The 13199-nt window shown below is 35.9% G+C and overlaps 1 protein-coding gene across 1 annotated transcript; it reads right to left on the reverse strand.

The window, feature by feature from the left end:
- Positions 1–4397: 4397 nt before the first annotated feature.
- Positions 4398–12774, reverse strand: LOC132640507 (mitochondrial carnitine/acylcarnitine carrier-like protein). The gene is made up of 4 exons (XM_060357117.1): positions 12530–12774; positions 12279–12369; positions 5701–6089; positions 4398–5119 (listed from the first exon to the last, which is right to left on the reverse strand). Exons 3-4 carry the CDS (start codon positions 6087–6089, stop codon positions 4618–4620), a joined length of 891 nt encoding a protein of 296 aa, XP_060213100.1. The 5' UTR covers positions 12279–12369; positions 12530–12774; the 3' UTR covers positions 4398–4617.
- Positions 12775–13199: the final 425 nt, after the last annotated feature.

Genomic DNA, 13199 nt, shown 5'->3' on the forward strand with positions numbered 1-13199 from the left:
AATGTCATTTTGCGAGGGACTTAATATTCCCTTGCTAAAAGGTGTAATAGTGATGAATTCAGGGAAGAACCGTTATCTACCTCACAGTAGAAAAACTCTCTAACCTTATCTAGTGAGGAACTATCCCTCGTTAAATATAGTGAGGGATATAATCATCGGTAATATCTCATTAAATCATAAGCAAGAAATAAAAATCCTCGAAAATTATAGCACTTATTTTTGCAGTAAACTTTCGGAGAAACAGCCCTCGCCAATGGAATAAAGTAAAAATAAACAAAATAAGTTTATTCTGAAAAATATTTTTTTTTAAAAATGCTTTTCAAAAAAAGTATTTTTTTGTGACAAACAATTTGCGTTTTGCCAATTAATTTAAAAACACTTTTGAGCAGCAATTAACGTTTGACCAAACTTTTAAAAAGTGCTTTTAAATGTATTTTTCTCAAAAGTACTTTTCAAAAAAGTGCTTTTGGGGAAAAACTATTTTTTTTAACTTCTGAAAAATTGCTTTTGCTACTCCCCAAAAGTACTTATTTTCTCTCAAAAGCTTGGTCAAACACCTCACTTTTTTTAAAAATAAGCACTTTTTGAAAGAAAAAAAAATACTTTTGGAGAAAAATAAGCTTGACCAAACTGGCTATGAGTCTAATTAGATGGCTTAAGCCGCGATACGTATTGTTAATCATCTATAATTAGCTGAGATATTTATCTCCTTCCCACTAAAAAGTTAGGCAGCCTCAATTTGATGCAGAATAAACTATGAGTATATATGGGTACATGCATCGAAGTAAGACCTTGGACCTCTTTATTTAATTGTTTCTAATATGACCTTTAAACTGTTAGGTTTAAACTTTTATTTTCTATTCAAGGTCATGACCAAAACAATCTGGAAGCATCAGTTAATAAATAAAATGCACAAGATAAGAGACCTAAAAATCTGTTTCTTGCTATTCAACTGCAACGAATAAGACTAGATAAAGGGGCTCTATTTGTTTATTCAAGGTATTTTAGACTCTATACATTTCATGAAAGCCTTGGAAGAATCAGCCACTTATTTTATTAATTTGTTTATTTATCTTCGTCACTGCACAAGATAAGACTAGCTACTTTACTAATAATTCACAAGATAAGACACACATATAAAATTGTTTTCTGATGAATCTCATTCTTGAGGATAATGTTGGGACTTAACGTATATGACTAACATAGCTGTACAGGTCTATGTTGCTTGGATTCTACGGAATTGCTGTCACATTAGTGTCGAATCTTCCAAAAAACGCTATTTTTGGAGGATTTTACACGTATCCTGCGGCCTTTTTGAAGAATCCGAGCAACATAAGTATACGTTTTCTGGTGCATGATGATGTAGGATTCTTTCTATGTTGCTTGAATTCTTCGGAATTGTTGTCACATTAATGTCGAATCCTCCAAAAAAAACGCTATTTTTGGAGGATTTTACACGTATCCTGCGGCCTTTTTGAAGAATCCGAGCAACATAAGTATACGTTTTCTGGTGCATGATGATGTAGGATTCTTTCTCCATTTCAATAACGTTCCTTGGCTGCTGGTCTTTGAGCTTGAGTCTGGAGCACACTTCAGAGAAAGAGGGCAGCACATCCTTCTGCTGGATGGTGGTGACAAAGTGTGCATATGTCTCGGGTAAGCCTGCAAGGAGGCGTAAGACCAAACGTTGGTCGGGCGACCCCACGTTGGCAAGCTGGTCCGTGAGAGACTTGAGCCTATTATAATAGGCCATAACCGAGCCGAAGTCGGCCATTTTTGTGGTAGTGAATTCAGTTTCAAGGTACGCTGCCCTTGAGTACTTGTTATCTTGGAAAAGTTGAGCACTCGATTCCAAGCCTTCTCTGCAATATCATCCGCCACGAGAATAGAGGTAAGAATATCATGGGATACGGTGGCGTATATCCATTGAAGGACCACCGCATCTAGCCGTTTCCAGAGCGGAAGGTTAGCCGCCTTTGTTGCGTTGTACGCGGTGAGTTCAGTGGTGTCAGTTGGTGGTATGATGTGTTCAAGTACGGAGTGGACGCGGGCTAGAACTTTGAATAGTGTCGCCCATTCGTGATAATGGCCGGTTTCCATGTCTAGAGTGATTGGGATTAAAGATTTCACATTCGTGACGGTTAAAGCAGAATGAAATTTTTTATTGTCAGCCATTGAAGAGAGAAGAGGGAGGAGGAAGGGGTGGCGGCTACGGCTAGGGTTAGGAGAGAAGAGGGAGTTGGACGGCTAGGGTTTAGGAAGCTAGGGTTTTTAGGAGAAACCTAGTCTGATACCATGTAGGAAATCAATCCATGATTTGTATTGATGTATGAAAGTCATTACATACAAAGTAGGTATCTCACTATCAGAATGATACTAGGTTAAATTATAGGACCTAATTACTATACATAAGGAAGAGAATATTTACAATATTTACATAGACTATTACATAGTCTATCAGTATAGGTTCTTGATCGAGGGTGTATCTAGTGAAATAGGCTACGGGTCAATTCATTTAAACCCAGTAACTTTTGCTTTGACCGGTATATATGTTTAAAACTCACTAAATAAGTACAAATAATAGATTACGAGCCCAGTGAATTTGATAGGATGTGGTAGTATTCCGAACCTGAACCCATAAAGTTCAAATCTTGCATCCCCTTTGTCTTGATCAGTTATATTATGTTATCAGACTTCCAAGAAACATACCTTATGAGATCCAAATTGAATCAAGAGACTGAAAATGTAACAGACACCAGCAACAGTTTTCATGTGTTTTTTTTTTCTTCAGCAGCAAGGATAAAAGAAAACCTTATCTATAACAGGCTTGACGACAAAATTTCCATTTGACAACAAATTAATTCTGTTTCCTTGGTTAATAATCTTACATTTGTCATTGACATTTTTTTGCACGGATTGCCCTTCTTTTGGGGTGGTCTTTAAATTTTACCCCTCAAATTTGTATTTTTTAAGTTTTGCCCTTCGCTTGGATATCTGAGGTTCTGGGTTCGAACCCCCGCTCAGGCATAAAATAAAAAAAACAAATCGCAAGGCAGGGTTGGGGGGAGTGTATGCCGGATCCGGCATACAATCTTTAAGGAAAAACTAAAATTATGCCAAGGAGGCAGACTTTGCCTTGAGACATATATCTTTTATTTTTTATTTTTCAAGGCAAACTTTTAATTATACCTTAAGGAAAAGTTTCGCCTTATGGGGCATACTTTTAGTTATGCCTTAACTAAAAGTGTGCCCCATAAAATATAACTAAAAGTATGCCCATAAGGCGGAACTTTTCCTTAAGGCATAACTAAAAGTTTGCCTTAAGAAAAAGTTATGCCTTATGAGGCATACTTTTGGTTATGCCTTAATTAAAAGTCTGCCCATAAGGCATAGTTCCTTAAGGAAAAGTTTTGCCCCATAAGGCATAACTAAACTATGCCTTGAGGAAAAGTTATGCCCCCTCCGGCATAACTTTGCATTGAGACATTTTTTTTTTTTTACTTTTCAAGGCAAACTTTTAATTATGCCTTAAGGAAAAGTTCCGCCTTATGGGGCATACTTTTAGTTATGTCTTAACTAAAAGCGTGCTCATAACTAAAAGTGTGCCCCATAAAATATAACTAAAAATATGCCCCATAAGGCAGAACTTTTCCTTAAGGCATAACTAAAAGTTTGCCTTAAGGATAAGTTCTGCCTTATGAGGCATACTTTTGGTTATGCCTTAATTAAAAGTCTGCCCCATAAGGCATAGTTCCTTAAGGAAAAGTTTTGCCCCATAAGGCATAACTAAACTATGCCTTGAGGAAAAGTTATGCCCCCTCCGGCATAACTTTAGTTTTTCTTTAAGGACTTTATGCCGGATCCAGCATACACTCCCTCCAGGCTTGCCTTGCGAAATTTTTTTATTTTATGTCTGAGCGAAGGTTCGAACCCAGAACTTCAGGTATCCAAGCTAAGGGCAAAATTTAAAGACCACAAATATGAGGGACAAAATTTAAAGACCGCAAATATAAAGAGCAAAATTTAAAGACCACCCAAAAGAGCCCGTCATTGACGTTAAGACTTTGAACTTCAGTTGTTTGCTAGCCTGACCTTCAAAATATTAAGTTTGAAATTTTGAGTTCTACACGTCATAATAGGTTTCTAGGCTGACCTATTATCACTATGACTACACCTTCTTTTTATGCTCTTTACCTCTATTATTGAAGCCAAGAAGAATAGGAGCAACAATATTCAAGAACACTCACGAGCAATTGACTATTTTTGACCAAATGTCACGTTTCAATTATTTTGAATTGAAAGATACAGCATTGTGAATGAAATTTACAATCTCCTTGATTTTAGTCCATCTGACATTGTCAAAAACGAATCAACACTGAAGATGAAAGCAGAGCAGATTTAAAACAATTGGCAAATATTGTGGCAATATATTCCTATTGTATATTTGTATGATAACAGAGGTTGGCTCACACAATTTTCTCTCTTCTTAATCCTAAAAAACGGTACTATAAAATTTTTGAAGCCCGGTTGTCCTGCTGAAATATTAATTGGAAGTTCGGAACTACAGATCATTCCAATGGGAAAATTTTTAATTAGTTCGCCAAAACCTTCGAGAAATTAACCCAAACTAGACCTAATCATCTCATATGCCAAGAAGCAAGCAGCATTTGCTGGGACGCTACGCGCTATAGCAGGTCCAAACCCCTTGTAAAAGCCTTTGACACCTTCTGCTGCCAAAATCTTTTTAAAAGCATCAAAAGAGCCAGAGTATTTCGGGTTTCTATAATCATCAACCTGAATTACACTCTTAACAACATCTGTTGGATACACTGCAAACCAGGCTGAACCACCAGCCAACCCTCCAGCTACTATAAGAGAACCCCGTCCTAGCCCAGAAGTATCCATGCCTCCTGCAAAGTACTGCTTTAACGCTTCGTATATGCCAAACATAACAGCATTTGCCGGTACTTCTCGCGCCAGGGTGGGGCCCAAACCCTTGAAGAGACCCCTCACACCGCCTTCGGAACGAAGAACATGTCTAGCAACATCCATTGGCCCTGCATACTTTATGGCCACAGAAGCTGATCCCACACTTGCCAGTGCGCTATGCGCTTGCAGTCTGCACTCAGAATTAGAGAATCCAACAGTTAATTTACTAAAATACATGGAATGATAAAAATTGTTTTTACAAGTTGTGTCAGGACAGTATACCATCAAAAGCACACAGTAAAAGAGTCTAACTTGCCTCTTGATATTAAAGCGGCTGATAAAATTTACAAACACTTGAAAAGATTCAATCTCCAAGCGGTACTAAAGATTAGGCAGAGGAAGAACTAGAACTAGAACTAGAATTCTCTGCCCCTCTGCTTGTACAAAGAAGCAAGTTCATAACATAAGGATAATGGGCTCATCCATTATAAGCTCTTAGTTTACAGAGCTATCTCAAATATCTCAAGTAAGAAGACATATGCTAATCCCTCTGCACCAAAATATTTTTTCCATATTATAGTGTATTATTTTACCATCTTGACATCAGGTCAATTATAACTTATAGAACATATAGTCTCTAAATAACTCTATTTTATTTTAGAAATAATTTAATCTAGTTCAATTTAACTCAGAATATCTGGAAAATTAACTTAAACACATTAGGATAGAGGGAGTATTATATTTCTGAATTTGATGCATCAACGAGCATACCTGCATTTTATGAGTTCAGTCGGACAGGCAAGAAATGATGCGGCATTTCCAGCAACAGCCCCACAAAGGATTTGCTGCTTGACCGTAAGAGGAGCTCCAGGTTCAGACCTTAACAATGCCTCCGTTTGACCTCTAACAGTGAAAAGTAAAGCGTTGAAGGCTGCTACAGTGGCAAGTGGAGCTCCCATGCCTTTGTATAAACCTCTTGGACCTTCAGAAGCGACTGTTTTCCTTACAGCATCTATTGCACCTGCATAATTAGGAGGTTGCCCTGCAAGTGGAGTAGGCTGGCTTTGGAGCTTGACTTTGATTGTATCAAAAGGATGGCCAACTATCAATTGCGCTGCTCCTCCAACAGTACCAGCGGTTAAATCCTTGACTATATCCATCTGCAACATTATGAAATAAGAAACGAGAATGAAGGAAAAACCCGTATCTCCAAGTGCAGCGTTATTGTGTGGTAAACAACCCGAGCTGAGACAGATGCCATATAACTTTCTCAAATTGATAAGGAAGGTAAAAGTACTTATCTGAGGAAGATTAATATCACTTGTATAGAAATCTTCAATTTTACTATCTGATATAAGTAGTTTGTGATTGTTTTGCTAATAACAATTCCAGATATTGTTATTGACACCAGGTGGTGGTTTTACAAAATGTCAAATTCGTTAGGACAAATAAAGATCCAGGTTAGTTATGTATTCTAGTTAATGTTAGAGCTTAACAGACACATCTCGAAATACTATTTTGTTATAATAGACACACTATAATGTGATATACCAGTACCGCAATGTTTTGCAAGTCGTTTATCAACTTCTTCGATAGTTTCCGTGCACCATATCATAATATGCTGAAGCATGTTTTTTTCCTAATGAAATTCTTGTCTAATTTGCTTCTGTTAACGGTATCACTAAGGATTAAACCTGACACTTTTGGAAATAGTGAACTCTAGTGGTATCAGAGACAATATTAAATTGTAGAGTACTTATTACTTCTTAGAACCTTAGAGGTTATGAGCAATGATAAGAAGTTAAAATCAAATAGGTTCTGCAGGATGTAAACATCAGTTTAAAGAGGCTAAAGATTTCATTTAGGAAGAACCACTCTGTTTTCTTCTGATATGCATTTTTTAGCATATTCCAAAGATTTGTGCATCATGATTCATCAAGAACTTGAAAGTGAGAGGAATACTTCTAAACTTGATTTTTATGAGGATTGACATGATGAGGAAAAAATGTACATAGGGAGAGTAAACGTAAATTATTTATTTGGTTCTGTTGTTGATTTTCGGTTGCATTATTTCTTTAAATTAAAAAAAAAGGCTGCTTACTTACAATAGCTTTTAGCTAACCATAGGCTTTAGAATCTAAGACCTTGCTACATTTTTATTTAAAGAACTTCATTACACTAGAACTTAGAAACTTCTATAGAATATACTTAATTTTAATTCGGAAAAGGGCCAAATATACCCCTGTACAATGAGAAAAGGGTCAAATATACCCCTCATTATACTTTGGGTCCAAATATACCCCTGCCATTATACTATTGGCTCAAATGTACCCCTATACTATGAGAAAGGTTCAAATATACCCCTTCTCCGTTAAGATTGTCCAAGGTGGATATCTAAACCTACGTGGTACTGACATTTGATGAGGTGGATGCCACGTGACATGCCACCTCAACGCCCCTAACCCAATTTAACCCTCCTCTCTATTTCCTTTCCCTCGCCACTAAAATTACTTAAAATTGAGTTTTTGCAAACTGACATTTGTTTGTCTTGCTTCTTTTTCTTTTTCTTGAGCAGGGCAACAGGATTTTGTTGAGAAGCTGCAGTAGATCAGATAGTCTCGTGAGCTAAGTCTCTACTCTAGAAAGCCTTACAGGCAACAAGGAACGCGTTTTGATCCCAAATTTCCTTTTCATTACTTCTTTCATGACGAGATGCAAGGAAAAATAAGAAAGTTGTGTCTAGTTCGCAGAATGGCATTATTAGCATAAAACTTAGGAGGAAACTACCCCAATTTGAGCACAATAACATATTATTAGCATAAAACTTAGGAGGAAACTACCCCAATTTGAGCACAATAACATAATTTTCATTGTAAACTAAACTACAAATTGTGTTGATATTTAAGTAATCACGCTACAAAACCGAGTATTGTCGACTTTAACAGTCAACTTATTTATAATTGAGCTTCAGATCTATTAAATGAAGCTAGACGAAAATAACTCTTATGAAGTCACAAACTTGCAAATAATGTAATATTGTTGTAAGCTACTATATTCTTTAAAACAGTTCATGAGAAAGGCCATGCTGCAGCTGCTAATGAAAAGCATAGCCATCCCCAGAAACATGTTAAAATACATTGAATACATCTTTAACTTATGAATCTGACCATCAGTAAGTAATTTCAGTGGTGAGGGGAAGGAAATAGAGAGGACTAGTAGGGGTGTACATGGATCGGGTTGGTTCGGGTTTTTCAAATACCAAACCAAACCAATTGTGTCGGGTTTTTAAATCGACAAACCAAACCAAACCAAACCAATCAAATTCGGGTTTTCCGACCTTGGTTTTTTTCGGTTTTTTCGGTTTTTTTTTTCCAAAAAACTTCATACAAAATGTAACTTTTACTTCAAATATTTCTTTAGTCCTTGTAATATACAACTATATAATTAAGGTGTTTCTTAAGAAAATAACAAATGTGTGATGGCATTGTAATGAAATATTCAACAAAAAAGCTAATGAAATAGCATAAAATAAATTTAGCTAATTAATAAGGCATAATGAAAATGATCATCATATAAAAATACTAAATCATGCTAAAATAAGTACGGCTAGTAAGTATTAATTACAGGATAAATAAAAAAGAAATTAAGTTATGTCATTTCATTATCTAAATTAACAATGCAAAACTAAAGAATAGATATATATATCCAAAATTATTATCATCCCCAGTGTTAGGATTGAATTACTTTTGTTAGCATTAATATTGATTTGGTTTTGACTTTCTTTGAGTTACTAACATCGATGAGCTATAAATCTTATTGGAACAATCAAAATTTTAAGTCCAAATTACTTGAAATAATATGTTAAAAGACAAAAATTATGAAAAAACTTAAGAGATATTAATAAATTACATTATAAGTAAATCTTTTATGTATAAAATATTTTAAAATTTTATATACATGTAATGTCGGGTTGGTTTGGTTCGGTTTGACTTTTTTTAGTTAAAACCAAACCAAACCAATTATGATCTGTTTTTTTTTCCAACACCAAATCAAATCAAACCAAACCACTAGTCGGATTTTTTTCTCGGTTTGATTCGGATTAACGGTTTGGTGCGGTTTGTCGGTTTACTTTGTACACCCCTCGAGAGGAGGGTTAAATTGGGTTAAGGGCATTGTGGCATCCACCTCATCAAATGTCAGTGCCACGCAGGATTAGATGTCCACCTTGGACACTCTTAACGGAGAAGGGGTATGTTTGAACCTTTCTCATAGTACAGGGGTATATTTGAGCCAATAGTATAACGACAGGAGTATATTTGAATCCAAAGTATAACGACAGGGATATATTTGGATCCAAAGTATAACGAGGGGTATATTTGACCCTTTTCTCATAGTACAGGGGTATATTTGGCCCTTTTACATTTTTAATTTCTCCTACAAATAATAATAGCTTGATTTTATTGCCAAAAGTACAAAAAATATTATTATTATAATCATTGTCAATATTATTATTATTATTATTATTTAAATTCTAACACATAATATTTAAACACAATGAAATCTACCAGTTAGATTCGGACTAAGAGCCTGTTTGGATGGGTTTATGCCTATAAGCTGTTTGCAGCTTACAGCTTATAAGCTAAAAACAAATAAGTTGGGGTAGTCTAACTTATTTTTTTTGGCTTATAAGTTGTTTTCAGCTTATAAGCTGCTTTAGATAAGCTAAGTCAAATGGGCCCAATTATTTTTTTGAGCTTATTTTAAGCACAAAATGACTTTAAGTTGGCCAGCCAAACACTCAAAAAACTAAAAACAGCTTATAAGCAACTTATAAGCCAATTCAAACGGGCTCTAAGCATTTTTTTCTTACACAAACAAAAACTATTCCCTTTTTTGTCTTTCAGCTATGGAGGGGGTTCTACGTGTTACATAACATTACTATTAGCCGTCCTATGCATTATTAGGTTGGTAAGAATGGGCCAAACTAATTTCTTGTCATTTTAAAAATGTATACTGATTTAGACAAAATCTTTTTATACAAGTAATGCAATCCGTTATTTAATTCGTATTGCTAAGACGGACAAATTTAAGGAAATTATCTAAAAGGCTTGGAAGAATTATAAAATGCACACAGTTCTCTCCTACTACAGCAATATGCACCATTAACTACAATATAATGTTTTAAGGATAAATTTAGATTTTAGTTTTTTTTTTTTTTTTTTTTTTTTTTAAGCTTAGGTGGAATTTTATAATGTTTTGCTTGAAGCCTAGTAAAGTTGGAAGTCCTCAATGGCGGAAATAAAATTTACAGAGTGGGTTTTAAGATGCTAGTGAAAGAAAGGTAGTTCTTTTGAATAAATGATCAAATTAATATGCACCTCATGTTTCACCAAAATAAGAATTTCAGAAACCCAATGTTTACAGATCTATGTTGCATAATGTTCTGATATGTCACGATTTGCTGAGGCATTATAATAGGCAGACAACACCTAGATGCTTGATGAAAATAGACTTGAGGAAGGCTTACGATATGGTAAGCTGGGAATTTGTGGAGGAGGCTTTGAATGGGTATGGGTTTCCAAGGAGATTTATTGAGTTAGTGATGAATTGTATTTCCTCACCAATGTTTACAGTAAGAGTAAATGGAGAGGGTCATGGATTTTTTGCAGGGAAAAGAGGATTAAGACAGGGTGACCCCATGTCTCCTCTCATTTTTGTCATGGTGATGGAATACCTATCCAGAACCTTGAAATGCATGAGCTGGTTACCAGACTTCAAATACCACCCTATGTGTAAACATGTCCAATTAACCCACTTAATTTTTGCGGATGACTTGATGATATTCTGTAAGGGAAACATGCAATCTGTAACTAGAGTAATGGAAGCTTTGACGCATTTCAGCAAGGTCACAGGTTTAGTGGCAAACATGGAAAAATCCAGTATATTCTTGGCTGGGGTGGATGACAATACTAAAGCTCAATTGTTGCAGGCAACAGGATTCACTCTTGGCTCTCTTCCTATAAGATATCTTGGTCTTCCACTCTCGTCAAAAAAGTGGAGCAAAATGGAGTGCCACCAACTTACAGAGAAAATCACACACAAAATCACTCAGGTATATTCAAAGCAATTATCCTATGCAGGTAGACTGCAAATTATTATATCAGTGTTGTTCTCAATTCATAGTTTTTGGGGATCAGTACTTATTCTACCCCAAAGTGTGACAAAGAAGTGGACAAAAAGTGCAGAGAGTATTTGTGGGGCACTACAGAGGAAAAAAGGAAGATAGCACTTGTGGCTTGGGAAAGTGTGTGCGTGACAAAGAAAGTTGGAGGACTTAACATAAAAGGCTGCCAGTTGTGGAATATTGCATCAGTAGGTAAGCTCCTATGGCAATTGGCAAGTAAAAAGGACTTACTCTGGGTCAGATGGGTACATGGTGTGTATATGTGGCATAATGATAATATATGGGATCATCTACCTCCACAGGACAGTAGTTGGTATTGGAGAAAATTAAATGCTCTAAAAATGGACATGAAGAACTGGTACTCACAGCAAGGGATATATAGACTTAAATCAAATGGGAACTACTCTATAGCAGCAAGCTATACACAAATGTTGGGAGATCAGAGAAGATGGAGAGGGGCTGAGCTGATTTGGAGCAAAATCTTACAACCAAAGCATAGATTTATTGCTTGGCTTGCTGTTAAAGGGAGATTATTAACAAAAGTGAGGCTGCAAAGGTTGCAAATTCCAGTAAACAATTTAGACTGTTGTCTATGTGATGAACAGGCCAGAGAGACACAAATGCATATATTTGCTGAATGTAGGTGGACTAAACAAATATTTGATGCTATGAAACAATGGACTGGAGTGCAATTGCCAGTTGGAGATGCAAAACAGGTAATAGAAAGGATCAGTAGGAAAAGATGGAGGCAATTCTACAAGGAAGTTATAGCAGCACTTTGGGGTGCTATGCTATATAATATATGGCAGGCTAGGAACTGGAAACTCTATAGGGGAACACCTGCGAATACAGCAGCAGTGATCACACAAATAAAACAGGATTTTATAACTAGACTAGATACAGTGAGGTATTCAAGAAAGGCTAGAAGCTGCAGGACATTGATTCAAAAGTTTTCTTGTAATTAGATGGTTTGTTGGAGGCTTAGTGCTATTAATACCCTTCCTGGAAGGTGGATAATAGGATTAGGTGCTCTTTAGGTGTAATGTTTTTGATGTTAATGGTAATATTTACATTTGTTACCAAAAAAAAAAAAAAAGAATTTCAGAAACAGCAATACAAAATCATATAAACTAGCTCAGAAACAAAGGCAGTAAAACTAATTTACCTGACTGATTCTTGTTAGTGCAGACGAAATCCGACTTCAAGCCAACCAAATAAAATCCCAATTGTTAATTCTCAAGACCTTGGGCTGCAATCTGAAATTCCCAGACAGCCAACATAACAATGACTTATTCAGATTAAGGAAAATAGTAGTTAAATGGAACGATAAACAAGAACAAAAAGGACAGATAAATGAAGAAATTGATGGTTTGAAAGAATCCAAAAGATAGTCAATATAATGCTATATAGTCGTACCTGTGAGAAGACAGACATGGGAGAGATTGAAGCAGATCTTGAGAGAAGTTTAGAGTTCATCAGACATAATCAATAGGCTCACTGCTTTCAATAAATAGCAGAGACGATATATAGTTTGAATTCAATGAATTTGAGTCTAAAAGTTAATAGTACTACCAACTTTCTTGATTGGCTTACGGATTTCAAAAATAAATGAAATAAATATATTACTTCGGCTAGACAAGGAAATAGTACTGGAATTGCTGAGCCATCAAAGCCCAACCCATTTTACATAATGGGTTGCCTTTTCTGAATACTCCATAAATTTCATATTTTGCTTTTTCCATGAGAGTCCTAGCTAGCGTGCATGACTTGACTTTCATGGGCTGCTTCACTATTTACTGGATCATTCGCACAAATGTCCCTATTTCGGGGTGATATTTAATTTTGGCTCCTCAAATTTGTGGTCTTTAATTTTTGCCCTTCAACTTTTTTTGCGCGATATAATTTAGATTTAGCAAGACATAGTTTACGTTTAATTTCGACATATTTGTTCTGGAAGCGAAAGCACTGCTGAAACTGCGTGAAACCCTCACAAGGGTTTATGTACAAAGAACGGGCAAACCCTTATGGGTTGTATCCGAAGATATGGGAGGGAGATCTTTCATATCTTTCGAGATCCACCCTACAA

The sequence above is a fragment of the Lycium barbarum genome, chromosome 1 (assembly GCF_019175385.1).
Source record: "Lycium barbarum isolate Lr01 chromosome 1, ASM1917538v2, whole genome shotgun sequence".
In the NCBI taxonomy this organism is placed as follows: Eukaryota; Viridiplantae; Streptophyta; class Magnoliopsida; order Solanales; family Solanaceae; genus Lycium; species Lycium barbarum.